Source organism: Ceratotherium simum, chromosome 6 (assembly GCF_057802395.1).
Source record: "Ceratotherium simum simum isolate JZ-2026a chromosome 6, ASM5780239v1, whole genome shotgun sequence".
Taxonomy (NCBI): domain Eukaryota; kingdom Metazoa; phylum Chordata; class Mammalia; order Perissodactyla; family Rhinocerotidae; genus Ceratotherium; species Ceratotherium simum.
Genome location: NC_141905.1, coordinates 53,894,787 through 53,922,575, shown reverse-complemented (window position 1 = coordinate 53,922,575; position 27,789 = coordinate 53,894,787). Strand labels below are relative to the sequence as shown.

At 34.4% G+C, this 27,789-nt stretch overlaps 1 protein-coding gene across 4 annotated transcripts in view; it reads right to left on the bottom strand.

Moving 5' to 3' along the window:
• The window catches only part of EXOC6 (exocyst complex component 6), a 187,139-nt gene that overhangs the window by 105,029 nt on the left and 54,321 nt on the right, over window positions 1-27,789 (bottom strand). For all 4 annotated transcript variants that reach the window (XM_004427834.3, XM_087432278.1, XM_087432280.1 and 1 more), the window contains exons 7-11: window positions 19,968-20,120; window positions 17,686-17,754; window positions 5,754-5,837; window positions 447-493; window positions 211-331 (exon numbers count right to left, since the gene is read on the bottom strand). In XM_004427834.3, the coding sequence (XP_004427891.1) occupies window positions 211-331; window positions 447-493; window positions 5,754-5,837; window positions 17,686-17,754; window positions 19,968-20,120 (474 nt within the window). The remainder of the gene's footprint in view (window positions 1-210; window positions 332-446; window positions 494-5,753; window positions 5,838-17,685; window positions 17,755-19,967; window positions 20,121-27,789) is intronic.

The following is a 27,789-nucleotide window of genomic DNA, read 5'->3' as shown; positions in this document are numbered from 1 at the left end:
ACTAAAAGTGTCTTGGGAAGTACCAGTCAGTTGCAAAATCACAGCCCAATATTACCAGACAAACAAAAGCCTGACATTACTACTTCCAAATCTGAGCAATTACAAAAAGTGCAGAATGATGGAGGTACAGTTTTCTTCTGATATTATGCATTTCAGAAGGTCTTGAAGTAACTGAATTAAAAATCTAGTAACATAAATTGTCTGACTTACTGAATGAGCTCTAAGGACAGCAATTATCTTTGAGAGGGCCATGTTCCAAAGTTCATCAGTGTATGCCCTGGTTACTAATCCTTGGGTCACATGTAAAATGTGATCTTCCACCACAAAGAACCTAAAAACAGTAATATAATGTGTTAAAAAAAAAAAAAAAAAAACCCAAATAGAAAATAATTACTTCTGACATTTAACATAATATAAAAATAGTTATTTCCATATTAGATACATACCCTACAATTTGAGTGAAATATCTTCTATAGCCATCAACTGTTTCATGCTTTAAATGAAAAATAAAAATCAATTTAAACCAATAAATATCAGTAACATAAAAGTAAGTTCAAAGTCACTACAACATTTATTAACAAATATTTATTGAAAGTCTACTATATGCTGCATATATTTTTAAGGCACCAGGGATAAACTGGTAAATAATAAAAGTCCTTACCCTCATGGAACTTGCATTCAAAAGGAGATGAACAATAAACAAGTTAAAAAGTAAATATGATTTCAGAACCCCCTTCTCAGCAGGCTAATTCAAACCACTATCATCTCTCACTTGGGTTACTACATCATTCTCCTACCTAGTCTCCCCAGCTTCTAGGCTTGCTCCTTACAGTCTATTCTCCCGATAGCTGTGAGAATGATACTTTACAAATAGTAATCAGATCATTATATCTTCTGCTAAAAACCTTCCAATGACTTTCATCTGATTAATGACAGAAGTCAAACTCTTTAAAAATGGTCTACAATTGCCTATTGTTTATAATTTTAACAAAAGGCATACAGGAAAATATTTGATCATTTGAATTTCATTCAGAAAAGTTTATTACATGAAGTATTTCATTATTTCAATTAAGTCCAAATGTTATATTTTGCATATTTCATAAATGTGATCAAAACTTTCAAATATCTGGGGTTTTTCCTGGTGGGGGGAGGAATGTTATTACTTTTAGCTTAAAAATACTATGATCAGAGAATGTAGTCTACATGACACCAGATGTTTGATACTTCTTGATACTTGCTTTAGAACATAGTATAAAGTCACATTTTTTTTTTTTTAAAGATTTTTATTTATTTATTTTTTATTTTTTCCCCCCAAAGCCCCAGTGGACAGTTGCATGTCGCAGCTGCACATCCTTCCAGCCGCTGCACGTGGGACCCGGCCCCAGGATGAACGGAGAAGTGGTGCCTCGATGCGCACCCGGGACCCGAACCCGGGCCACCAGCATCGCAGCGCGCGCACTTAACCACCAAGCCACAGGGCCGGCCCTAAAGTCACATTTTATAATGTTCCATGTGTGCTTGAAAAGAGTATGTTTCTACAGTTGTTGAAACAGGATTCTATATAGTCCATTAGATCAAGCCTATTAAGCATGTTTTGTATTCTTACTGATATTCTATTCGGTTTATAACATACTGAGACATGTTTTAAATCCACTATGCTTATAGATTTTTCTAATTATCCTTTTAAATGTGGCAATTTTGCTTTCAATATTTTGAGTCAATGTTATCAAGTGCTTACGGGTTTAAATTACCATTTTTTATCAACTCTAAGACATGAGTATTTTATTTATCATTCCAGCTTTTTTGTATTATATGAAAGTATATACTCTGTTTCTACTCTTTTAGTGGTTACTCCAGAAATTACATAATGCATACTTAAGTAATCAAACTCTACAATTAATCAATATTTTTACTCTTCTTCTGGACAATTCAGAAACTGTAGAATAGCTTCATTTCACTAACTTCTAGCTCATTCTAATGTTTATGTTATTTTTGTTTCATATTTTAATTTTGCCTTGTTTTAAGGTCCATAATATTTTATTAATATTATTTTCTACAAGCAACATAGATTTACCGATGTATTTACACTTTCTTTGCTATTTATTCCTTCTAGCATCTCATATCTTCCGTTTCGTATCATTTTCCTTTTGCCTAACATAGAGAGCCTTTAGAATTTCCTTAGTAAGGGTGTCTCAGCAGCAAGCTATCCTCTTCTTTGTCTGCAAGTGTCTATTTTTGCCTTTGTTTGACTAGATGTAGAACCCTAGGTTGACAGTCATTTTCCCTCAGCGTTGAAAATATTCCATTGAGTTATCTGAAAATAATTTCTTCTCTCTGGGTATTTTTAAGGTCTTCTCTTTATCTTTATTTTATTTTTTTTTTTTTTTTTTAAGATTTTATTTATTTTATTTTTTCCCCCCAAAGCCCCAGTAGATAGTTGTATGTCATAGCTGCACATCCTTCTAGTTGTTGTATGTGGGACTCGGCCTCAGGATGGACGGAGAAGTGGTGCCTCGATGCACACCCGGGATCCGAACCCGGGCCACCAGCATCGCAGCGCGCTCACTTAACCACCAAGCCACAGGGCCGGCCCTCTTTATCTTTATTTTTAAAGTCAAGTTGATTGAGGTATAATTTACATAGAGTAAAATTAACCCTTTTTACACGTAGAGTCTGATGAGTTTTGACAAATGTAGACATTTGTGTAACCACCACCAAAATTGAGACATAGAAAATTTCCATCTCATAAAAAAGTTCCCTTATGCCCCTTGTAGTGAATCACTCTGCAACCCCAGTCCTTGATGACCAATCCCATTCTGTCCCACAGTTTTGCCTTTTCAAAAATGTCATATAAATCATACTATATATAACTTTGTGGCATCTGAATTTTTTCACTTAGAATAATGCTTTTGAGATTCATCCATGTCACTGCATTTACCAGTTCCTTTTCTATTGCTGAGTAGTACTTCATTATATGTACATACAACAATTTATCTAGTCACTAATTCATAGACATTTGGGATGTTTCCAGTTTTTGGCATTTATCAATAACGCTACTGTAAACATTCACATATGAGCCACTGTGTGAAGATACATTTCACTTCTCATGGGCAAAAATCTAGGAGCAGGACTGCTGGGTCGTAAGATAAGCATATGCTTAACATTATAACAAATTGTCAAACTATTTTCCAAAGTGGCAGTAAAACTTTTATACCCATTAGAGGTATATAAGAGTTCTAGTTGCTCCACATCCTCACCAGCACTTGCTATTATCAATCTTTTTAATTTTGGTCATTCTGATAGGTATGTAGTGGTGTCTCATCGTGGTTTTAATTTGCATTTTCCTGACGAAAAATGATATTTACATGTTTTCATGTGTTTATTTTTCATCTGTATATCTTTGGTAAAATGTCTATCTGGATCTTTTGTCCATTAGTTTGTCTTTAATTACTTAGTTATACAAGTTCTTTATATACTCTGGATACGAGTCCTTTGTTAGATGTGAGTTTTGCAAATATTTTCTCTCCATCTGTGTCTGGTCTTTTGATTTTCTTAACAATGCCTTTTGAAGAGCACAAGTTTTTCATTTTGATGTTCGGTTTATCAATTTCTTTCTTTTACGGTTCTTGCTTTATGTATCTCACCTAAGAAAGTGTTGCCTAACCCAAGGTCACAAAGATTTTACCCTTTGTTTTCTCTAAGAGTTATACAATTTTAGCTCTTAAATTTAGGTCCATGATCCATTTCTTATATTGTTGAATGAGATGAAAGTCAATATTCATTTTTTTGTCAATATTCATTCATATGGATAATTTAATTCTCCTGTGGTCAGAAGACATACTTGGGATGATTTCATGTCTTTTATATTCTTTAAGATTTACAATCATTCAGATTTATTTTATAGAACAGAATATGATCTATCTTGGGGAACCTTCATGTGTACTTGAAAAGCACGTGCATTCTGCAGTTTTGGGTGGAGTATTCAATAAATGCCAATTAGATCAAGTTAGTTGAAAACTTTTTCAGGTCTTCTACTTTGTCTGTCTTTTGGTGTTCTGTAGTTTCATTGTAAGGTCTCTAAGAGTATATTTCTTTTTATTTAACCTACTTGGGATTCATTGGGTCTGACTCTGTAGGTTTCCATTTCTCATCTGTTCTGAAAAATTCTCAGCCATTATATCCTCAAATATTCTTCTGTCCTATTTGTTCTATCTTCTTTCTGAAACTCCAACTAGCCATATGTTAGACCTTCTCTCTGTGTTCCCTCTGTCTCACTTCTATTTTCATCCTTTTGTCTCTCTGTGATGCTTTCTAGACAATTTCTTCAGGTCAACTAACAGAATTCATCAACTGTTAAATCTATTCATAAAGTTTTAATTTTGGTGAATATATCTTTAATTTCTAGGTATTCTACTTGATTTTTATTCACACATTGTGGTCATTCTTTACAGATTCTTGTTCCCTATTTATATCAAGCTTGCCTTTTATTTCTTTAAATATATTAAATAGTGTTATTTTATATTCTATCGCTAATAATTCAAATATGGAACGTCTTTTAGGATTTATTTCTGTTGTCAATATTTCTAATGATTCTCCCTTGTTTGGTAATTGTTTTTGACTGTGAATTGCTAATTTTCCTCGAAACTTTAATGGTGGATATTCTTTAACTCTGGTATGAAGGTTCAGAGATCTACATTTGCTTCTACTAGGCACTTGGAGGCAATGTTAGCATAGAATCACTTTAAATGAAATTTTCAACTTGAGATTTTTTTGACTATCCAAGAGGAATGAATTTGGGTTGCAAACACATAGGAGGAACTGTTTGCTATGAATTCCCAGAAATTTTTTTTTCTTTGTTCACTCAGCACCAGGATTTGAGATAGGCAATTTCCTTACAGTATTTGGCAGAAGGAACAGAGAGGTTTTTTAGGTGGTTTTTATCTCTAGGTCATCCTAATAATGGGGCTATAATTCTTTGGAGTCTCAGCTTTACAAGGGAGACAACCTCTTATCACCTCCTTTGGGTGGCTTTGGGCTTAGCCTTCTGTACTCTCATGTTCTCAAAACTCATGCTTTCCCATTCAGCAGATCCCCTAGGATAAAAGCTACATTCAGTGCTTCATTAAACCTGTCTGGATTTCTGCCTTCACTTAGGTTTCCTGTTTTGTTTGTTTTATAGTCAGATGTATTGAGGTATAAGTTACATATAATAAAACTTACTCTTTTTCATGTACTGTTTCTATGAATTTTAGTCATAGAAACAGTACATGTAACTATCACCATAACCAACATATAGAACAGTTCCATATTCACTTAGTTTTTGTCCTGACTATACTTTTCCTACTAGATTCTCAGTGCATTTAAAAAGAAGTTAAGATTTAAAGAAATGTTTTACCCAGCATCTTTAGCTGTTTTTTCAGTGGGACAATTAATCAAGGTACATATTCCACCAGATTATCAGAAATTATCACTACCTGACACTTTATATATTTACTTGTTTATCTTTTTATTTATTCACTATTTTACCTGCTTACTGTCTATCTTCTCTAATAGAATATAAGCTCACGAGAGAAGGGACTTATCTGTTTTATTCACTGCTGTACCCTTAGCATCTAAACCAATTACTGGAAATAGTAGGTGTTCAATAAATATTTGTAGTTCAATGAATAGTGATGCGTGCTCAGAATAAATTAAAGCCAGGTAAGGGGATCAAAAGCAACAGCATAACCAATTGAAAATTTTCACATACGTACCATATTTGACTGGGGTTGCAATACCAGTCTTGCTTGTTTCTTTCTTTGTTTTCGGTAATAATTTTCAAATGTTTCCTCATCACCCTGAAATAAAATCAGCAGAGAAATGAAAAACACATACACACCCCTACACCCACACACTGCTAAGCAGGTAACTTCTTTACCCCTTAAGAGTCATTTTTAATTTTCTGAAAACTGGAATATAAATGCTGAATGGTATTTTCATATTGAACGTCAAGAACAAGTTTTTGGCATTATAGTTCAAAGATAGTAACCTTGTTTAGTATCATGACAATTAGGAAGACTAAAGGTAACTTCAAACAATTGGACAGTTGCCCAACTTGTCATTTAGGCTTTAGAGATTTTTGACTGACCAAAGAAAATATGGCTGTCATGAGGGAAACTAAATAAAATTAGCTGTCAAGCCTAAACTTCTGAACTTGTTGTACAAGGTCCTACACGATCTGGCATCTTCCTCTAGCTCCTGCCTCATCTCAGTATATTCAATATACCATTTTCTTTTCACTTCCAGGCTTTTGTACAAGCTGTTCCTAAAACATGCTTCCGAGTTCCCTTTCCCTGTATGACTTTTATTCACCCTTTAGGACTCACCATGAAGGTCATTTCCTTTAGAAAGACTTCCTCAACTTTCTGAGGCTTGTTACTGTCTATGTTATCCCATAGCAACCTGTACATCCATATCATAGCACTTCTCATACTATACTGTAACTTCCTGATTATTAGTCTATCTCACCACTCTCCAACAGCACTTTCTGTGATGATGAAAGTTTTCTATATCTGCACTGTCTAATATGGTACCCACTAGACACATGTGGCTACTGAGCATTTGAAATGTGGCTAACAGGAATGAGGCACTGAATTTTAATTTTGTTTAATTTTAATTAATTTAAATTTAAATAGCCACATATTGCTAATGGCTACCATATCAGAAACAGACATCCATCTTTTCCACCTGACTCTAAGTCTGTTAGAACATGGTCCCTGTCCATCTAGTTCACCATCATATCCTCATCACTTAGCACAATGCTTGCCACATGAAAGGCATTCAATAAATATTTGTTGAATGAATGAATGATTGAACAAGTAAATGGTTATATATTCATCTCCTCTGTCTTCCTCTCTGCTTAAAAGAGAATCCATCCAGAGTCAGAAGAAAAAGTTGAGAACCCATTCCTCTATTCAAGCCTCCAAAGAGAACACAAAAGAAACAAAGAGAAAAATTAACAATAGGCAAAAAAAAGTCAAAACTCATATTTTCACTGAAAAAAATTTTCTGATATTTTTAATACTTAAGTAGCTACAAAAAAACCATGACTTTTCTTAGTGCCATCAAAAGTAAACTCATAATGCATAAAATATTTTTACCTAGGTATCCCCTAGGGCAGTTCCTCCAATTTTTTTGCACTCAAACAATTAAAAGAATTTCAAAAAAAGCTATGGTCCCCTTCACACAGTTTTATTTTGGTAACTAAATTTTTTTCATTATGAGTTTAAATAGATGCAAAGAATATCATTTCAAGTATATTATAAATAAAATCTTAAATCTTCATTTAAACATATCCAATGGATACCTACCATCATTCATTTTTCAAACTCATATTTCTAATCTATTACCCTTACAGAATTTTTTCTAATTTAACGTGTTTTTTTCTAATGCTATATTTTCTAATGTAATATGTTTTTACTTCTGAAAGCATAAGTCTTTAGGTGTTAAGGTGGTTTTTTTCTTCTGGCTTGAATTATCTTTATAATTAGTACATAACTGATCAAACCAAAGTATATTATAAATTTTGATAATTAATAAACCAAAAAGTAGATTTTTATTAATAAGATGAATGGGTTTTTGTGGGGTTTTTTTTTTCCCAATTAACAATATACTTTTTGGTTAAAACTCTGAGCTGCAGATTTAGTGTATTTATTTTAAAAAATGCTCACCCTGAAACCTAAAGCCTAATTAGCAAAGCTTGTCCTCACAGTCAAACTAGTAAGTGAAACTGTATTTAATATGTCTCAGAAAAAGTCTGACTTCATATTTCAATTCAAATAAATATGTTAACAGGCATTTTGTGGAAATATGTTATGAAAACCACTGAGGAATAAGTTACAAGATTACAAAAAATAGTCAAGATCAAGGTTATTTAAACCCAATGTGATTGTTTTATCCACTCATGCACCTTAAAAACAAGGTAATAAATGAGTTTCTCATTACTTATGCTGCTTCTCATTACTTAATTTATAATAATGCAATGTAACATATGGATAGAATCCTAAGTTATTTATGAAGGGAAGAGTATGATAAAAATACTATATGCCTTCAGTAAATATGTGGCATTCATTAAACTTTGGTGTTCAATTTTTGGAAATAAGTAAATAAAACCAAGTATAAAAATCAGGTATAACTCCATTAGTTTTGTTAGATATGATGATCATGCTAAAAACTAATCAATCTGGGGCCCAGCCCAGTGGCACGCAGCAGTTAAGTTCACACGTTCCACTTCGGTGGCCCACGGTTCGCCAGTTCAGATCCTGGGCATGGACCTATTCACCGCTCGTCAAGCCATGCTGAGGCAGCGTCCCATACAGAAGAGCTACAACTATACAGCTATGATATACAGCTATGTACTGGGGCTTTGGGGAGAAAAAAAGAAGAAGAGGAAGACTGGTAACAGATGTTAGCGCAGGGCCAATCTTCCCCTACCTCGCCAAAAAAAACAAATCAGTCTGGCAGCCAGCTTTTACTTCTTTTTAATATCAAGGAGAAAATATCATACATGTAATTGGACTTTCACTTACAACACAATTTGGCAAAACAGCTTTAAATCACTTTACTGAATGACAACTTACATGAATATGAAAGAATGGGTTAATCAATGTAACTTGAAAATTTTGGCAACCCCAGAAAACAATACAGTTACGTGTAAAAGATTCAGCTTCACTAACTCATATTATTTTTGCTATTTAAAGGTGTTTTTCTTTATAGCAAATAACACATCCTAGGTACGGGTATTAAAATTAGCCAAGAGCATTGTTTATATTTAAACACACAGGACATAGTTTTAGCATTCAAAATTTCCTATGCTCTCATTGCTATACTCTCACCGTACTCCCTTTTAAGTGCAATATATTCACTACAATGAGATTTCACTTCACGCCCGTCAGAATGGCTATAATTAACAAGACAGGAAACAACATGTGTTGGAGAGGATGTGGAGAGAAGGGAACTCTCATACACTGCTGGTTGGAGTGCAAACTGGTGCAGCCACTATGGAAAACAGTATGGAGATTCCTCAAAAAATCAAGGATAGAACTACCATATGATCCAGCTATTCCACTACTGGGTATTTATCCAAAGAACTTGAAAACACCAATGCGTAAAGATACATGCACCCCTGTGTTCATTGCAGCATTATTCACAATAGCTAAGACTTGGAAGCAACCTAAGTGCCCATCAAGGGACAAATGGATAAAGAAGATGTGGTATATATACACAATGGAATACTACTCAGCCACAAGAAATGATGAAATCCAGCCATTTGTGACAACATGGATGGACATTGAAGGTATTATGCAAAGTGAAATAAGTCAGAGGGAGAAGGTCAAATACCGTATGATCTCACTCATTTAGTAGATAATAACAACAACAAACAAACACATAGAGACGGAGATTGGATTGGTGGTTACCAGAGGGGAAGCGGGGAGGGAGGAGGGTGAAAGGGATAATTCCGCACATGTGTGTGGTGATGGGTTGTAATTAGTATGTGGGTAGTGAACATGATGTCATCTATGCAGAAATAGAAGTATAATGATGTTCACCTGAAATTTATACAATGTTATAAACCAATGTTACTGCAATAAACAAAAAAATTTTTAAAAAATGCAATATATTCATTATCAATAGTTAGGGAATAAAAGAGATCAGGTCATTAAATGGAAACTGTCATTACTCCCACTTATGTCATTACTCTCTACCATGTATCAGAACTAAGAATATCTCACCATAGGACAAAATACACTGTTTCTAACACGGTTTACTCTTAATCTGTGCAAGAAGAGAAAGTCCCTTGATTAATCATTAAAGGAGACTTCTCCTTTATTTGGCATCTTGGAAGTTTTTACACATCAAGACAATGCACCACAGTAATACCGGGTATCAGTGAAGGATATGTCTTTCTTTTACAAAGTAAGTGTGGTAGCCTCCAAGATGGCCCCTAGGATCCCTTGTGTAGTCCCCTGCCACACTGTACCAGGGTTGGTCTATGTGACCAATAAGATGCAGTAGAAGTAAAGATATGTCACTTCTGAGATTAGGTTATAAAAGACATACGGCTTCCATCTTGGTCTCTTTCAGATCATTCATTCTGGGGAAGCCAGCTGCCGTGTCATGAGGACTATCAGGCCGCCTCATAGACAGCCATGTGGCAAACTACTGAGGCCTTCTGCCAAAAGCCACCATACAAGCAAACCCCCCAGCCCCTGCCAAGCATTCAGATGACTGCAGCCCTCACCTCATGAGAGACCTTGAGCCAGAACTACACAGCTAAACCACTCCCAGATAGCTGAGCCTGTGAAATAATAAATATTTATTAACTACAGCAATAGATAACTAATACAGTATCTTAGGTAGCTTTCCTAGGAACAGACCCTGAGACCAGTGCTACAATAAGGAAGTACTCAAAAGGAAGACTGTTCAAGAAGTGAGGAAAGCATGAGAGGAAGCCAATCAAGGGGGCCATTTTAGGCAAAAAAAAGTCTCCAAGAGGCTTCAGCCTGATCCCAGAGTGAAACTTCAGTGTACAAGTTATCCTGCAGAGTTGTTTTTTGGGGAGCAACATGTTCTTTAATGATGCAAGTACGTCCAGTCACATCAACAACTGACATCCTGCATTATGATACAGCTTTATACTCAGAGTCCATCTCAAAATACCATAACATCATTAGGGTTCGGGTATGTATCAAATTGGGAAAACAAAGTAGCAAACGCAGACACCGTGTCAGGTAGGTACTAGAACTGATGACCCAGTGAAATGTAAATTGATGTGAAAGCTCCTTAACGCATGTATGGAAAATGTTCTAACATTGTATTCCAAATATATATTCTCAAGTTTCAAGCCTTTCTTTACCTCAATACATAAACAAAGCAATATGTACTATCAATATACAATATGTACTATCTAGAATGTCTGAAAAGTGCAAAAACACTGTGACAATACAGTCTAAGTATTGCCTCACGCAGGGCTGAGAACTCTGAGGTACTTCTAGCTCTTATGAAAAGGGATCCAAGGGGATTTGGGCAGAGCACCAACAGTAAGAGCAGAACTATTGTGAAGGTAGGCTGGGGTTCCCAGACAGATAATTTTTAGGGAAAAGCTCAGGATCTAGAAATTATTTCCCTAAAATTTCTAGCCCAGAACGCCTTGCAAAGCCTTCACACACCCTTAAAACCCCTAGGGCTGCAATTCTCACATTACATTCAGTACTCATTATTCTAAGAAAAATAGTCCCTATACTCACAAAATTTAGGACATGGCCAGCTAAGGAAATTCACACAAGGTCTTAGGATTTCTCAAAGCCTTAAAAATGATAAGTTATATTATGGATACTGTTGCAGCATTTTCCAAAGAGAACCCTTTTTTTCCACAGTATATTTATTTTCCTTTCAAAGAACACATATTTGATCAAACAGAGCTTGGAAAATGCTACCTTAAGGATTTTAGACATAGAGCTCTTTTGGCTAAAATGGACTTATAGTCAAAAGACCTAGTCCTTGAAATCATACATATTAATGTAACCCTTTTACAATAAGCCTTTTATCATTTACTGAGTGCTACATATACTGGGTACTATGCTAAGCACTTAATTATTTATATTTACTCTAATATCCAACATGATTGTCTAGTGGTTAAGATTCAACACTCTACTGCCTCGGCCTGGGTTCATTTCCCAGTCAGGAAACCACACCACCAATCTGTTGGTCATCACACTGTGGCAGCTGCATGTTGCTGTGATGCTGAAAGCTATGCCACCAGTTATTTCAAATAGCAGCAGGGTCACCCATGGTGGACAGGTTTCAGCGGAGCTTCCAGACTAAAACAGACTAGGAAGAAGGACCTGGCCACACACTTCCGAAAAAACTGGCCATGAAAACCCTATAAATGGCAGCCGAGTACTGTCTGATATAGCACCAGAAGGTGAGAGGATGGCACAAAAAGACCAGGTAGGGTTCCGCTCTGCTGTACACAGGGTCGCTAGGAGTTGGAATCAACTTGATGGCACCAACAACAAAAAATATCCAACATAGCCTTATCAATTGTTATCCATATTTTGCAAGTAAGAAAACCAACCGAAAAAAGTAATTTGCCCAATGCCATACTGTTGGGAAGTAACAGAAATGAAATAACAAATGGAAAGAGTAATTATGAAAATAAAGAGGAATTAGCTTTACCAAATAATTTTTGGTCATATATACCAACCAGAAGTTATCATGCTAGTGAAAGTTTATTACATCTATAGAAGAGTAAAACCTCACTTACACAGTAAAAAAGGAAAAAAAGTCCTGCTCGAATTAGTCAAAAACCAACACATTTTAAAATGTAGCTTTCTTAAATCTATTAAATTCTACATGTAATAAAGATACAAAAACATACAAAGAACGAAAAGTTACTGAAAATTATAAATTAATACAGTTAATTACAGAAACATATAAATTCTGATAGTAATCAGTACTTATGCCACTTATTTTGAATATTTGAGAAAAATAAATCTTAGACTATTTTTGAATAATCACAAAGCTGACTGAATGGAGTCTAAACCTTTCTATCATTCTACTGGTTCTCTATCATTGACTTTTGATTATTCTGATCATTTAACTGTGCTTTTACTTCTTTAATTCTAAATCATGAACAATGAAATGCAACTTTTAATACCCAACGTATCACTCTCAGGGAACGCCACACTGAAACCTCATATATCTGTTGGTTCAACACTTTTTGTTGCACAAGGTATAAAGATATATTCTTTCCCAGAGGGCTTATTGCCTGTTGATAGAAGCTACCAAGATAAAGATATATAAAATTATTTTATTAAAAACTGAATGTGGTGTTAAAGAGTAAGGTAATTACTAATTCAGCAAATCTTTATGAAGTATCAGACCCAACAGAAGGCACTGGGGGAAAAACAATAAACAACACTCTCATGGTCTCTATCCTCGTGGATCATACAGATAAGAACAAGGATAATACACAGTAACAGAAGGGCCTATTGGCACTCACTGTAGTTTACAGTGCCCGTATAAGACAGAAAAATTAAGCATTATCAAAGCAAAATATCATTCTTCTCCACTGAACCCAAAAACCTATATGAAAACAACTAATTTGAAAGGAGTTGTGAAAGAATCAAACCACAACACAGGCCACTTTAACAACTGAGATAATTAAGAACTTCATCTTGATTAGAAATCAATATATCTGGTTTAAAAACAAAACAAAACAAAAAAAGAAAAACATGAGATTAGACAACAGGAAGCCTAGTTTTCAATGTTACTATAGACAGCAGTGTAATCTTCACAGAACCTACCTGTATTTGCCTCAACTGTAAATGCAGTTAAATGGATATGCTACCACACGACATTATAAAAGATAAAATACTAGATCTGAAAAGAAGCTGAGAAGTTAAAGTATTTTACACTCACATACATTTGAAGAATTATTTCATCATAGAACAAAGTATTGTTTTTACACTACAATATGATTTATTATAGCATTAAAAAGAGAAATTCTTTTTACAGGTCTATTTAGTAAAGCTCAAGACACGAAACATCACTAAGTTATTTGTAAAACAATGAATTTACATTGATATTGTGCTTGTAGATCACTTTTCTCTCAGCTCATAAGAGCAGAGTTGGTCCTGTCTTTTAACAGAGGGCTAAAAGAAAAAAAGCTAACTAACAAAGATAGTTCTATTTGCTCTAATTAACGTAATTATCATTCATTTTCAATTACACAAATAAGCCAAACCTCAAACCTCCTTAAAAGCAAACACATTTAGAAGGCAGTGAGATGACCTATCTGAAGTGCTGAAAGAAAAAGACCAAGAATTCTATATCCAGCAAAACTACTCTTAAATAGCAAAGGAGAAATTAAGACATTCCCAATAAAAAAAAAAAAATTGAGAGAATTTGATGCTAACAGACCTTCCCTAAAAGAAATACTAAAAGAAGTCCCTCAGGCAGAAATGAAAGGGCACTGGACAGTAACTATAGTTCACATAGAGAAATAAAGAATACCAATAAAGATAAACACAGAGGTAAATATAAAGACAGCATAAACATATTTTTGTTTGTAACTCCTTACTTCTGATTTAAAAAACAACTGCATAAAGCAATAACTATAAAACTGTGTCAATAGCTTATAATGTACGAAGATGTAATTAGTATAACAATAACACAAAGGAGGGGGTTTAACATGAACTAGACTGTTTTAAGGTAAGATGTTAATTGTAATCCCCAGGGTAAACACTAAGGAAATACTAAAATAAATAAATAAATGACAAGGGAATTAAAATGGTACATGAGAAAATATCTATTTAATGAAAAGAAGGCAGTAATGGAGGAATAGAGGGAAAAAAACACATAAGACATATTAAAACAAATTGTACACATAAATCCTACCTTATCAGTAATTACATTATACGTTAACGAACTAATGCTCCAATCAAAAGGCAGTGATTGGCAGACTGGATTAAAAAAAAAAAGATCCATCTATATGCTATCCTACAAGAGACACACTTTAGATTCAAAGACACAACAAAAGAATGGAAAAAATAGGACCGGCCCCGTGGCTTAGCGGTTAAGTGCGCGCACTCTGCTGCTGGCAGCCCGGGTTCAGATCCCAGGTGCGCACCAACACACCACTTCTCCGGCCATGCTGAGGCCATGTCCCACACACAGCAACTAGAAGGATGTGCAGCTATGACATACAACTATCTATTGGGGCTTTGGGGGAAAATAAATAAATAAATAAATAATTAAAAGAATGGAAAAAATATACCATGTCAACAGTAACCAAAAGAGAACTAGAGTGGCTACAGTAGTATCAGCCAAAAAAGACTTTAAGCCAAAAAACATCACAAAGGTGGACATTTTATAATGAAAAAAGGTCAATCCATCATTAAATCATAACAATTATAAACATATATTCACCTAACAACAGAGCCTCAAAAATACATGAAGCAAAAACTGGAAGAACTAAAGGAAGAACAGAAAATTCAACAGCTATAGTTGAAGGCATCAACATCCCCAATTTAATAACAGAGAGAACAAGCAGAAGATCAACAAGGAAACAGAAGATTTGAACAACACTATAAATACACTAGACCCAAAAGATGTCTACAGAACACATCACCCAACAACAGCCAGATACACGTTCTTCTCAAGCGTACATGGAACACTCTCCAGGATAAACCATATGTTAGGTCACAAAACAAGCCTCGATAAATTTAAAAGCACTTAAATCATACAAAGTATGATCTCTGACCACAGTGGGATTAAATTAGGAATCAAGAAACAGAAAAACTTTTGGGAAATTCACAAACATATGGAAATTAAACAACACACTCCCAAATAACCAATAAGTTAAAGAAGAAATCACAAGAAATTAGAAAATACTTTGAGATGAATGGAAACAAAAATAAAACATACCAAAACTCACAGAATGCAGCTAAAGCAGCAGTTAGAAGAAAACTTATAGCTGAAAATGTCTATATTAAAAAAGAGCAAGCTCAACCAATAACCTAAACTTCCACCTACATGAAAGAAGCCAGACACAAAAGGCCACATGTGGTATGATTCCATTTATATGAAATATCCAGATTAGGTAAATCCATAGAGACAAAAAGTAAATTAGTTGTTGCCAGGGACTCGGGGGAGGGGAGAATGAGGAGTGGCTGCTAATGGATAAGGGATTTCTTTTTGTGGTAATGAAATTTTCTGGAATTAGTTGTAATGGTTGCATATCCTTACGAACATGCTAAAACCATTGAACTGTACATTTTAAAAGGGTAAATATTTTGTAATATGAATTTTATCACAATAACGCTATTTTTTTTAAAAAATGATAATTGTTTAATCCAAAAATGAAAACAATGTAGTGTGGCATAAACAAACGTAGAAGTACCTTGTGTAGAAGTATAAGTAACTGATACCACAACAGCACAAAGGCAAGAAGGGAGAAATGGAAGTTCTTATAACATACATCTTTACATCTTATACATCTTATAATATCTTATAATATACATGAAGTTGTATATCACTTGAAAGTAGACTATGATAAGACAAAGGAAAGTCTCTTCAATAAATGGTGTTGGGAAAACTGGACAACCACGTACAAAAGAATGAAAGTAGACCATTATCTTACACCATACACAAAAACTAACTCAAAATGGATTAAAGACTTGGATGTAAGACCTGAAACCATAAAACTCCTAGAAGAAAACATGGGCAGTATGCTCTTTGACATTGGTCTTAATAGTATCTTTTCAAATACCATGTCTACTCAGGCAAGGGAAACAAAAGAAAAAATAAACAAATAGGACTATATCAAACTAAAAAGCTTCTACACAGCAAAGGAAACCATCCACAAAACAAAAAGACAACCCACCAACTGGGAGAAAATATTTGCAAACTACATCTCCATCAAGGAGTTAATTTCCAAAACATATAAAGAGCTCATACAACTCAACAATAAAAAAATGAACAACTGGATCAAAAAATGGGCAGAGGATATGAAAATTTTTCCAAAGATATACAGATGGCCAACAGGCACATTGAAAAGATGTTCAATATCACTAATCATTAGGGAAATACAAATCAAAACTACAATGCGATATCACCTCACACCTGTCAGAATGGCTATAATTCACAAGACAAGAAATAAGCAGTATTGGAGAGGATGTAGAGAAAAAGGAACTCGCATACACTGTTGGCAGGAATGTAAATGGTGCAGCCACTATGGAAAACAGTATGGAGATTTCTCAAAAAATTAAAAATAGAAATACCATATGATTCAGCAATTCCACTACTGGGTATTTATCCAAAGAACATAAAATCAGTAATTCAAAGAGATTTATGAACCCCTATGTTCATCACAGCATTATTCACAATAGCCAAGAAGTAGAAGCAACCCAAATGCCCATCAACGGATGAATGGATAAAGAAGATGTGGTATTTATATACAATGGAATACTACTCAGCCATAAAAAAAGACAAAATTGTGCCATTTGCAACAACATGAATGGACCTTGAGGGTGTTATGCTAAGCGAAATAAGTGAGAGAAAGACAAATACTGTATGATTTCACTCATATGTAGAAGATAAACAAACAAACACATAGATAAGGAGAACAGATTAGTGGTTACCAGAGGGAAAGGGGGTGGGCGGAGGGCGAAAGGGGTAAAAGAGCACATATATATGGTGACAGATAAAAACTAGACTATTGGTGGTGAACACAATGCAGTCTATACAGAAAATGAAATATAATAACGTACACATGAAATTTACAAAATGTTATAAGCCAATATGACCTCAATGAAATAATTTTATAAAATGGGGAATAAGCGCAGATTTATGTTTGAAATTAAAAGAAAACATATAGCATGAATGTAAAAAAATAAAAATTAAAAAATAAGTTAAAGAAAAAGTAAGTGCCTTACACACAGTGGATATTTCACAAATATTTATTGCATGAAGATTAATAGCTCACTGAGCTTATGGTCAGCCTTTAGAAAAGTAGGCCTAAAATGCATACATGTCTTTTTAATAATACAAATACGGATGTGTGTATACACACACACACATATATGTACACATACACACACACACATATATACACACACATACACATATACAAAAGATACTTACCAAAACAGAATAAATGTGCAAACATCGGTAAACAGGGGAAAAATCAACAAGATCCTGAACACTTAAGACCTGAAAAACAAAATCATTTTTTAAAAATTAAGGTCAAACTACTAGTCCACTGTTGGATGATGTAAAGTTAAAGACACACAAGGAGATTCATGGACTTCATATTATAACATTTATCACCGATAAAAAGCATACAATACAAGCATAATGCATTTTTTGTTTTGGCATTTGTTCAGTAGTTCATCCTTTTTATATTTATCTTCATTGTTGACTATTTTTTTTTTTATAATTTTATTTATTTATTTTTTTCCCCCAAAGCACCAGTAGATATTTGTTATGTCATAGCTGCACATCCTTCTAGTTGGTGTATGTGGGACGCAGCCTCAGCATGGCTGGAGAAGCAGTGCGTCGGTGCGCGCCCAGGATCCGAACCCAGGCCACCAGTAGCGGAGCACGTGCACTTAACCTCTAAGCCACGGGGCAGACCCAATTATTGACTATTTTAGATTATAAGGGAATAAAAGGGAGAGACCATATACTTTTAACATGCTTGGTACATTACCAGAAAATTGCTATGGATAACTAGATACATCATTATTGCTTTTGGTAAAGATGATGCATGGATTTATGGTTTAGCTACAGACAAAGTCCCTTCTCTCACACAGCTAAGTTATATGATTTATTACTATTTCATCAAATTAAAGACATCATAACTATTATTTTATGGAAAACTAAGAAAGAAAAAAACACTACCACCTGAAACTATGATATCATCAATTTTAAGATGTATCCTGATTCTGAGGTGTTATAATATTTTTAAAACTACAACTCAAAATTCATGAAACAGAGTAGTACAAGTTTCTCAAACTCGAGAAATAAACTCTTTTTAAAAGAAAACATTTCTATTCTCATGAATCCCCAGAGTAGACTTAAATTATTTTTATTATACTGTTACTTATTAGGGAAAACGATAGAAATGAAATGTAGTAATAGTAAATTAGATCTGAAAGAACAGGAGGAAAAAAGAAGTTTTTCTTAGAGTATGGATTTGGGGGTGGGACATTATGGTTATGGTCTCAGCATTTAAAGACATGCAAAACAGACTAGGGAAAATTGAGTTAAGAATACTAGATGGTCCATTTTCACCATTCCGAATTTTAAGGGAAAAGAGAACACAGAGATTCTCTGAATACTAATTAAGAAAAAACAAAAAAGTAGATTTCAAAAACATTAATTTCAAGGGACTAATTGGGATACACTAATTCCATTTTAGGAGGACATTAAACTCTCCAAGGCTGTTTATTTGTCTGTATTCAGAACAACATCAGATATCCATTGGATATGCATACATATACGTATATATATACACCTATATATATACACTTACATATATACATACATACACACTTATATACACACACACGCACACATAAAAACATACACTCTCACTCATCCTCAGCATATAGTAGATATGTACACAGTGAACGCTCAGTTGCTTTCCCAAACACAGAGAGGACTATGGGTGCATATTCATATGGTTCCCCTTATCAATCAATTAAAAGTTCTTACTAGGTCCTTAGAAAAAGAATTTAAAGTCTCATTGACAAGGCAAAACTTTTGGAAATAACTAGACTCCTTATGGTATTAACTAAATTCAAAAGGAATTCAAAGGAAAAGATAAACGTAGGCTCAATAGAAGACTTCCTGGAGAGAATAAAAGAAGTAATAGGACTAGAAATGAATTTGGATATAGAAGATGAAAGAAAATAAATATTTTAGGAAATTTCAAGGTTTCTAGAATTAACACATTTTTAAGAAATAAAAAATTTAACTTTAATCATATTGGAATTATTTTGTAGTATCTCAGCACCAATAAAAAAAGAAAAGGTAGGCTATCTCCAAAATTAGTCTAAATGGCAAAGTCAAGCCATCATGAAATTAAATGTTTGCCACAGATAATTCAAATATGAGTGATCACTACAAAAAAAAATCATTACATTTACACTCTACTGCTAATTATGCAGAACACTTAGATTCAACTATCTATGGGTTAGAAATATAATCTACAATATTTCCTGTTTATCTGTCAATTATGCAGTCTAATATTTCAGATGACTCTATTGTCCTAATAGCTCACTACAAACTGATCCACATAAATTCATTTTGCACACAGGAAGACTGAGAGTCACAAAGATATACATCACAATTTAGAAGACAAACTTCAGCCAGTGAATGAATGAATGAAAGAAAGAAGAAGAGAAAGGAACTCCCATCACCTCTTCTTCATTCTCATCCTCTTCCTCAATTGCATGTTTCAACACAATTTCATTGCTTTCTTCTGGAATTCTATCATTTATATACATATTCTTTCCAAATTTTACATTATTTTGCTTCTGCAGAGCAACACTGAAGGTTTTCTGCTGTTGTGCCTATTTTGGAAAAAGAAAAATACAGATTATTTCAAAATTTATTATGGCCAAAATTGGTTCAAGAATTTGTTCATATTTTCTTTTTAATATCTGTAGGTGTAGGATTTGAAGTGATGTCCCATTTTTAATTTATAATTTGAGCCCGCTCTTCTTTTTTGAACAGTATTACAGGGATTTATCAATTTTATTTGAAAAGACAAAGAACCAACTTGTGACTTTCTTGATCCTCCCTACCGTATTTTGTTTTCTATTATATTGGTTTCTATTCTTATCTTATTTCCTTCCATTTTCTTTCAAAATTGTATTTTATTGTGGTAAGCGCACTTAACATGAGATCTACCCTTTTAACAAATTTTTAACATATATTAATATTAGAATTCCATTAATATATTAATAAGACATTATTGTTAACTATAGATACAATGTTGTACAGCAGACCTCTAGAGCTTATTCATCTTGCTTAACTGAAACTTTATGCCTGTTTGATTAGTAACTCCCCATTTTCCCCTCCCTCCAGCCCCCAGCAACCACTATCCCACTCTTGTACTCCATGAATTTGACTATTTTAGATACCTCATAATTTCCTTTTTAAAGGCTGAATAGTATTCCATTGTACATACATACCACATTTTCTTAATCCATTCATCTGTCAACAAACATTTAGGTTGTTCTCACATCTTGGATATTGTGAATAATTCTGCAATGAACATGGGAGTGCTAATATCTCTTCAAAATTCTGATTTCGATTCTTTTGGATAAATACCTAGAAGTGGATTGCTGGATCATACAACAGTTCTATTTTTAGCTTTTTGAGGACACTCTATACTGTTTTCTATAGCAGTTGCACTATTTTACTTTGCCACCAACAGTATGCAAGGGTTCCAATTTCTCCATATCCTTGACAACACTTGTCTTTTGTTTTTTTGATAACAGCCATCCTGAGAGATGTGAGGTGATATCCCATTGTGATTTTCTTTTGCATTTCCCTGATGGTTAGTGATGCTGAGCATTTTCTCACATACCTGTTGGCCATTTGTACATCTTCTTTGGAGAAATGGCTACACAAGTCCTTAGACCATTTTTTATTTAGGTGATTAATTTTTTTTGCTATTGAGTTTTAAGAGTTCCTTAAGTGTTTTGGAGATTAACCCCTAATCAGATATATAGTTTGCAAATATTTTTTCCTATTTCACAGGTTGCCGTTTCACTCTGTTGATTGTTTCCTTTGCTGTGCAGAAGCTTTTCAGCTTGAGGTAATCCCACTTGTTTTTGTTGCTTGTGCTTTTTATGTCATATCCTTCTACTTCCTTTGAGTTTAATTTGCTATTGTTTTTCTAACTTCTTGAGACGGATACTTAGATCATTGATTTCAGTCTCTCTTTCCTAATTTATAAAGTTAAGGCTATAAATTTCCCTTAAATGCGACTTTTGCTGCATCCTACAAGTTTTGATATGTCATATATTTATTATAATTCAATTCAAAATATTATCTAGTTTCAATTGAGTTTCTTCTTTGACCCACAGGTTATTTAGAATTTTATTTCTTAATTTCCAAACATACAGGGAGTTCTACTTATCTATTATTGATTTCTGGAACAACTCCATTGTGGTCAGAGAGCATACTCTGTATTATTTCAATCCTTTGAAATTTACTGACATTTGCTCTATAGACCAGAATATAATCAATTTTGGTAAATGTTCATAAAAAATGTATATTCTGAAATCATGGGATACATATGTTAATTAGGTCAGGGTTGTTAATAATATTATTTAAAAGGACTATAGAGGGTGAAAGGGATAATTCGGTACATGTGTGTGGTGATGGGTTGTAATTAGTATTTCGGTGGTGAACATGATGTAATCTATGCAGAAATAGAAGTATAATGATGTACACCTGAAATTTTTACAATGTTATAAACCAATGTTATTGCAATAAACAAAAAATTAAAAAAAAAAAAAAGGACTAATTACTGATTTTTTTTTTGTCTACTGGCTCTAGTAGTTACTAAGAGGAGTGCATTAAAATCTCCCACTATGGAGCCAGCCCTGATGGCCTAGTGGTTAAAGTTTGATGCTCACTGCTTTAGCAGCCCAGGTTCGTTTCCTGGTCGCAGAACCACACCACCTGTCTGTCAGTAGCCACGCTGTGGCAGCGGCTCACATAGAAGAACTAGAACATTTTACAACTAGGATATACAACCACGCACTGGGGCTTTGGGGAGGAAAAAAAAAAGAGGAAGGCTGGCAAAAGATGTTAGCTCAGGGCGAATCTTTCTCCGCAAAAAAAAAAAAAAAAAAACTCCCACTATGATTTTCAAGTTGTCTATTTCTCCTTTTAATTCTGAAAATTTTTGCTTTATATATTTTGATCCTATGTTATTAGATGGAAACACATTTAGAATTATTTTCCTAATGAACTGAACCTTTTATCATTTTGAAATGTTCCTCTTTCTCTACTAATGCTTTTGTCTTAAAGCCTACTTTGTTAATAATATACATACCTCAGCTTCCTTTTGGTTAATGTTTGCATGAAATATTTTTTCCATCCTTTTGCTTTCAATCTTCCTATATGTTTATATGTAACGTATGTCTCCTGTGAGCAGTATAATTTAATAAAGTCTTTTAAACTCATATCAATTCCCATCCCAGTTTAACTTATATGTGGTTGTTGTTTTGCACTGTTAATTCTATACAGGCATACCTCGAAGATATTGCAGGTTCAGTTCCAGACCACTGCGATAAAGCAAATATCGCAATAAAGCGAGTCACGTGAATTTTTGGTTTCCCAGTGCATAGAAAAGTTCTGTTTACACAATACTGTCATCTATTAAGTGTACAATAGCATTATGTCTAAAAACACAATGTACATACCTTAAGTAAAAAATATTTTATTACTAAAAAATGCTAACCATCATCTGAGTCTTCAGTGAGTGATAATCTTTTTGCTGGTCAAAGGTCTTGTAAAAAACCCAGTATCTGCAAAGTGCAATAAAGCAAAGTGGAATAAAATGAGGTATGCCTATATATATGCAAACCCTATAAGAGGGCTTTGTTTTATACAGCCAAAGATGTGTAATTTTACCCAAAATAGTTGCCCTTTCTATTTATTTCTTGAATCTCTGGGCTTCTAAATGAGATCATTTTCTTTCTGTCTGAAAACACTAATATTTCCTTTAGTCCAGGTCTGCTAGAAACAAGTTCCCTGGGTTTTTGCTTATCTGAAAAATATCTTAATTTCAACTCCATTTCTAAAAGATATTATTGCTGGGTAAAGAATTCTAGGTTGGCAGATAAGGTTTATCAGCACTTCAGATATATTCTTTCACTGTCTTTTGGCTTCCATTGATTCTGCTGAGAATTTAGCTATTGATTCATTATTATTATTGCTCTTTTGAGGGTAATATATTTTTCCCCCCAGCCACTTTTAAGATTTTTCTTCTTTTCTTTAGTTTTCAGCATTTTACTACTATATGCCTAACTATGGGTTTTTGTAATTCTCCTGCTTAGAATTCACAGAACTTTTTGAATCCATGGCTTCAAGGTCTGTCCATGTTGTTTATGGCCTATTCTCTCTCTTTTCTCCTCTTGGTACTACAATTACACATATGTTAGACTTTTTCATCTTATCTCATATGTCATTAAATTCTTTGCTGTACTTTCTGTTCTTTTGTCTCTCTGAGCTTCAATTTGGATATTTTCCTCTGACCTACCCTCTGGTTCATTAATTCTCTCTTCAGCTGTGCCTAATCAGTTCTGCCACCTATACATTGAGTTCTTAATTTGATAAAGTATTTTCAGATCTAGAATTTCCAGATGGCTTGCTTTATGGTTTCCAATGATCTGCCAAAATTCTCAATCTTGTCTTATAATTCCTTGAATATGTTAATTTTAAAGTCCATGTCTAATAGTTCCATTGCTTAGATTTTGTTTCCCATCCTAGAGTTAGCTTTATATTAATTACCAAAGAGAATACTCCTCTTCCATTGAATGATTCAAGTCAAATAGTGATTCAATTATTTTAATGACTTTTGGTTTAGAGCACTGTCAAAGTTTTACAAAGGAATTATCACTAATTCTTTTTTAAGGAGAAAACCAGACACATAAATTTAAAAATACCAGAAAAATCAAAAAGATATGATACATTCATGAACATACACAAAATACACTGGCCTTAACTCCAATTGATTATTTGTAAAGGAGAAAAATTTTCAATTTCCTCAAGCCCTGAAATTATGTGGGATCATTTATTTCCTGAGTTGGCATGTGTGTGTGTTGGTGAGAGGGACTGGTTCACTCTTTGGCCAAAATCCCAACTCCTCAAAATGTCCACTAACCTCATGCAAGGAACTATAGTATCAAGCTGCCATCACATTTAATTTTCCACTGAAAATGCCTGTAGTTTGTGAAGACTAAGAACGCAGAAGCTGTTATCCCACAATTGACTTGATTACTGACAAAAATAAACACTTATACACATTAAGAAGTTGAGAATTCTTATATTTTGCTTTATGCATTTTAGCGATACTTCACTTCAGAGTTTGAAAAAAATATAAGCTTAATTCCAGGATTTTAATTTCCTTATATAATGCATATTAGTGGAATATTCCCTCTGTTTGATGGGTCATATTGTAGCTACTCTCTTCTGTTAGCATGTAGGACTGTCTCTTTTAGAGTGAATTCTCTTTAAGGGATACACAACTGCTAATCAGACCTTTCTACTCCCAGGAAATCAGACCATGCAAATCGCAGAAATCTAGCTCTCCTCTCACCTAGACCTTGATGCTGGCTGCCCTTCAGACACTTGTACTTGAGAAAATCACTATCCCAGCTCCTCCATTACAACCATCAATCTACCCACTGAAAAAAAAGAAATAATTCCCTTCCTCCTTTTGTGTCCAAACTAACTTTGTCAATGATTTTCTGTTTTAAGAGTATATAATCACTTAACTAGCATATTGCTTCCCAACTGTGTTATGTACAAACCTAATGTTTCACACAGTATCAACAAGTATTCCTTGAAAAAAGAGCTCTGTGCTCAAATAAGTTAGATAAATATTACATACTGTATCTCTCTTCTAGGGGATTTACAATTCATAAGTAAGGAAACCTGCTTAACTTTATTTAACCCAGATTTCTAAAACTTACTTGACCATTTAGTCTCTTGTCTTCCCCTAAAGAACACTATTAAAATGTGTTATCAGGGAATATAATTTGGAAAATGTTAACAGAGACTATGAATTTTAGGTATCTAACTGATAATTAAACATTAGACTACTCCTAGTGGAGTCATCTCGCACATTAGAATGAGGAAAAAAAACACTACAAGTGCAAGGCTGTCTTTTACTCTTAAAAATTCTCCCTAAAGAAGCTAAAATTCAGCTCCAAACTCCTTCAAAAAAATAACTTTTTGTGCCACTCATGTTTGGCACAGTGCTAGATCCAAGGAAGGCAAAAATAAATACGACATAATCCCTAACTTAAAAAATTCACTGTCTAGTTAAAAACCCAAATAAGCAATTATAATGTAATGTGAAAAGTATAACAATAGATATATGCACTGAGGAGGAAGTGACCATCTCTTGCTGGAACTAGTGAGACAGAGGAAGGCAGATTTCACAGAGAAGGTGATACTTAAGCCAGCTTTTGGTGGAAAAAAGCAAGAATTCATCAGACTAAGAAATTTGGAAGACTGGAAGGCAAACAGATAGAGGAAACAACTTGTGTATTCAAAAACTTATGAGATCTGATACTACTACAGCACAGGGGGGAGAGGGAGTATCAAGAGATAAGGCTTTTGTTTCATGCTGAGGAATTTGAACTCAGGTAAAGGGTAACTGGGAATCACTAAAGAGAAAGTGATGTGGTCATACTTGCATTTTAGGACAATAAGCAAAAGGAGAAAAGACTAGAGATAAGGAGAATAATTAATTTGATATAATAACAGTCCAGGTATGTAGAGAGGAAGATACAGAATCTACAGATATTTAAAAATAGAATTAATAGTTACTAAGTAGGACTCAATAACAAATTAAATAGAGTATAAATACTCCTGAAAAGTCTAAAGTACTTCTTAGTTTCTGGCTTGTGAAAATAGGATATACTACCACCTGGGGCAGGAAATATAGGAAAAATAGATTTAGTGAGAAGATAATAAGTTTACTTTTAGAAATGCTAGGATGGAGGTGCCTACAGGACATTCAAGTGAATATGTAACAAGTAAATCCATAAATGAGACATGAGATCATGGAATAAAGCACAGGATACAGACAGTATCCAAGGAAGGGAGCTACTTTGCAAAGTATGAGGTTTCCACTTACATTGCCTAAGGATACTCCAGAACCAAACTGTGATTTTGCCGAAGTGACCACAGTTTATAAGAGACTCCAGAAGACTTCTAATGCTCAGAAAACACAAGAAATTAAAAGGGAGCCAGAATGGATACCAAAATAGAACAAAAACCACTTTTCTTATTAGATCTTAAGGACTTTAGCTCCCACCATAAGAAAACTCTCTAACCTCTCAATTCCGTGGGAGACACTTTCTAAAGGAGAAATTGTAAAGAAAAAATCCCTATAGAAAGACCATTAGGAATGGTTTTTCTGTATGAAAGGCCTGCGTTTAAGTTGCAGAGGTAGGGAGCTTGATTCTTTTTATAAGAAAAAAATGGTGGTAAAGCAGGAAGTGGTGGTGTAGTGGTTAAGATTCAGCAGTCTCACCACCGGGGCCCAGGTTCATTTCCCAGTCAGGGAACCACACCATCGGTCTGTCGGCAGTCATACTGTGGTGGCTGTGTATTGCCGTGATGTTGAAAGCTATGCCACCAATATTTCAAATACCAGCAGGGTCACCCATGGGGGACAGGTTTCAGTGGAGCTTCCAGACTAACACCGACTAGGAAGAAGGACCTGGTCATCCACTTCTGAAACAACTGGCCATGAAAAGCAACAGAGCATTGTGTGATATAGAACCAGAAGCTGAGAGGATGGTACAAAAACGACCAGGCAGGGTTCAGCTCTGCTGTACACAGGGTCACCAGGAGTCAGAATTGACTCAACAGCACTAACAAAAACCAGGAAGAGTCTCTTCTCTCCCAGCAGGAAATTCTCATAAACCTCAAATCCTAGGGCCCATGATTTAGTGGACTGCTTAAGTAGAGAGAGTCAAAAACTGGTCTATGAAAAGCAGGTCAGAGAAGATAAGTCTAATAATGAAACTCTTAATTAAAATGTATAACGGAACATGAACTTTAAACTACTGTTCACATCCTCATACTATAAAACATTACCAAGGATTGTGTTTTTTATCCCCATGGCATACACAGAATTCCTTGCCAGACGAAAGAGAAAAAGTACTGAAAACACTGTGATACTGAAGGCAAGAATGTAATGTTGAAGAGCTCTCCAGTGGGGAAGACCACTCACTGACCAGAGGCAAGCAGTCAGGAGAACTTAGGATCCTGAGAAGAAATGGGAGGTGCTATGGGAAGGATCAGTGGCTCCTCTGATTCCCATGTTATCAAAAAAATGTATCAATCCTATTAGTATCTTGAAGTGTGAACAGTGGAGAAGAAAGATTACCATTTCAGAGGAAAACTATGAAATCTCATACTTTAGCCTAGCTTAACAGTGAGGTAATATCCAACTTTTGGTTCTACTTAGCTCTATTCCTG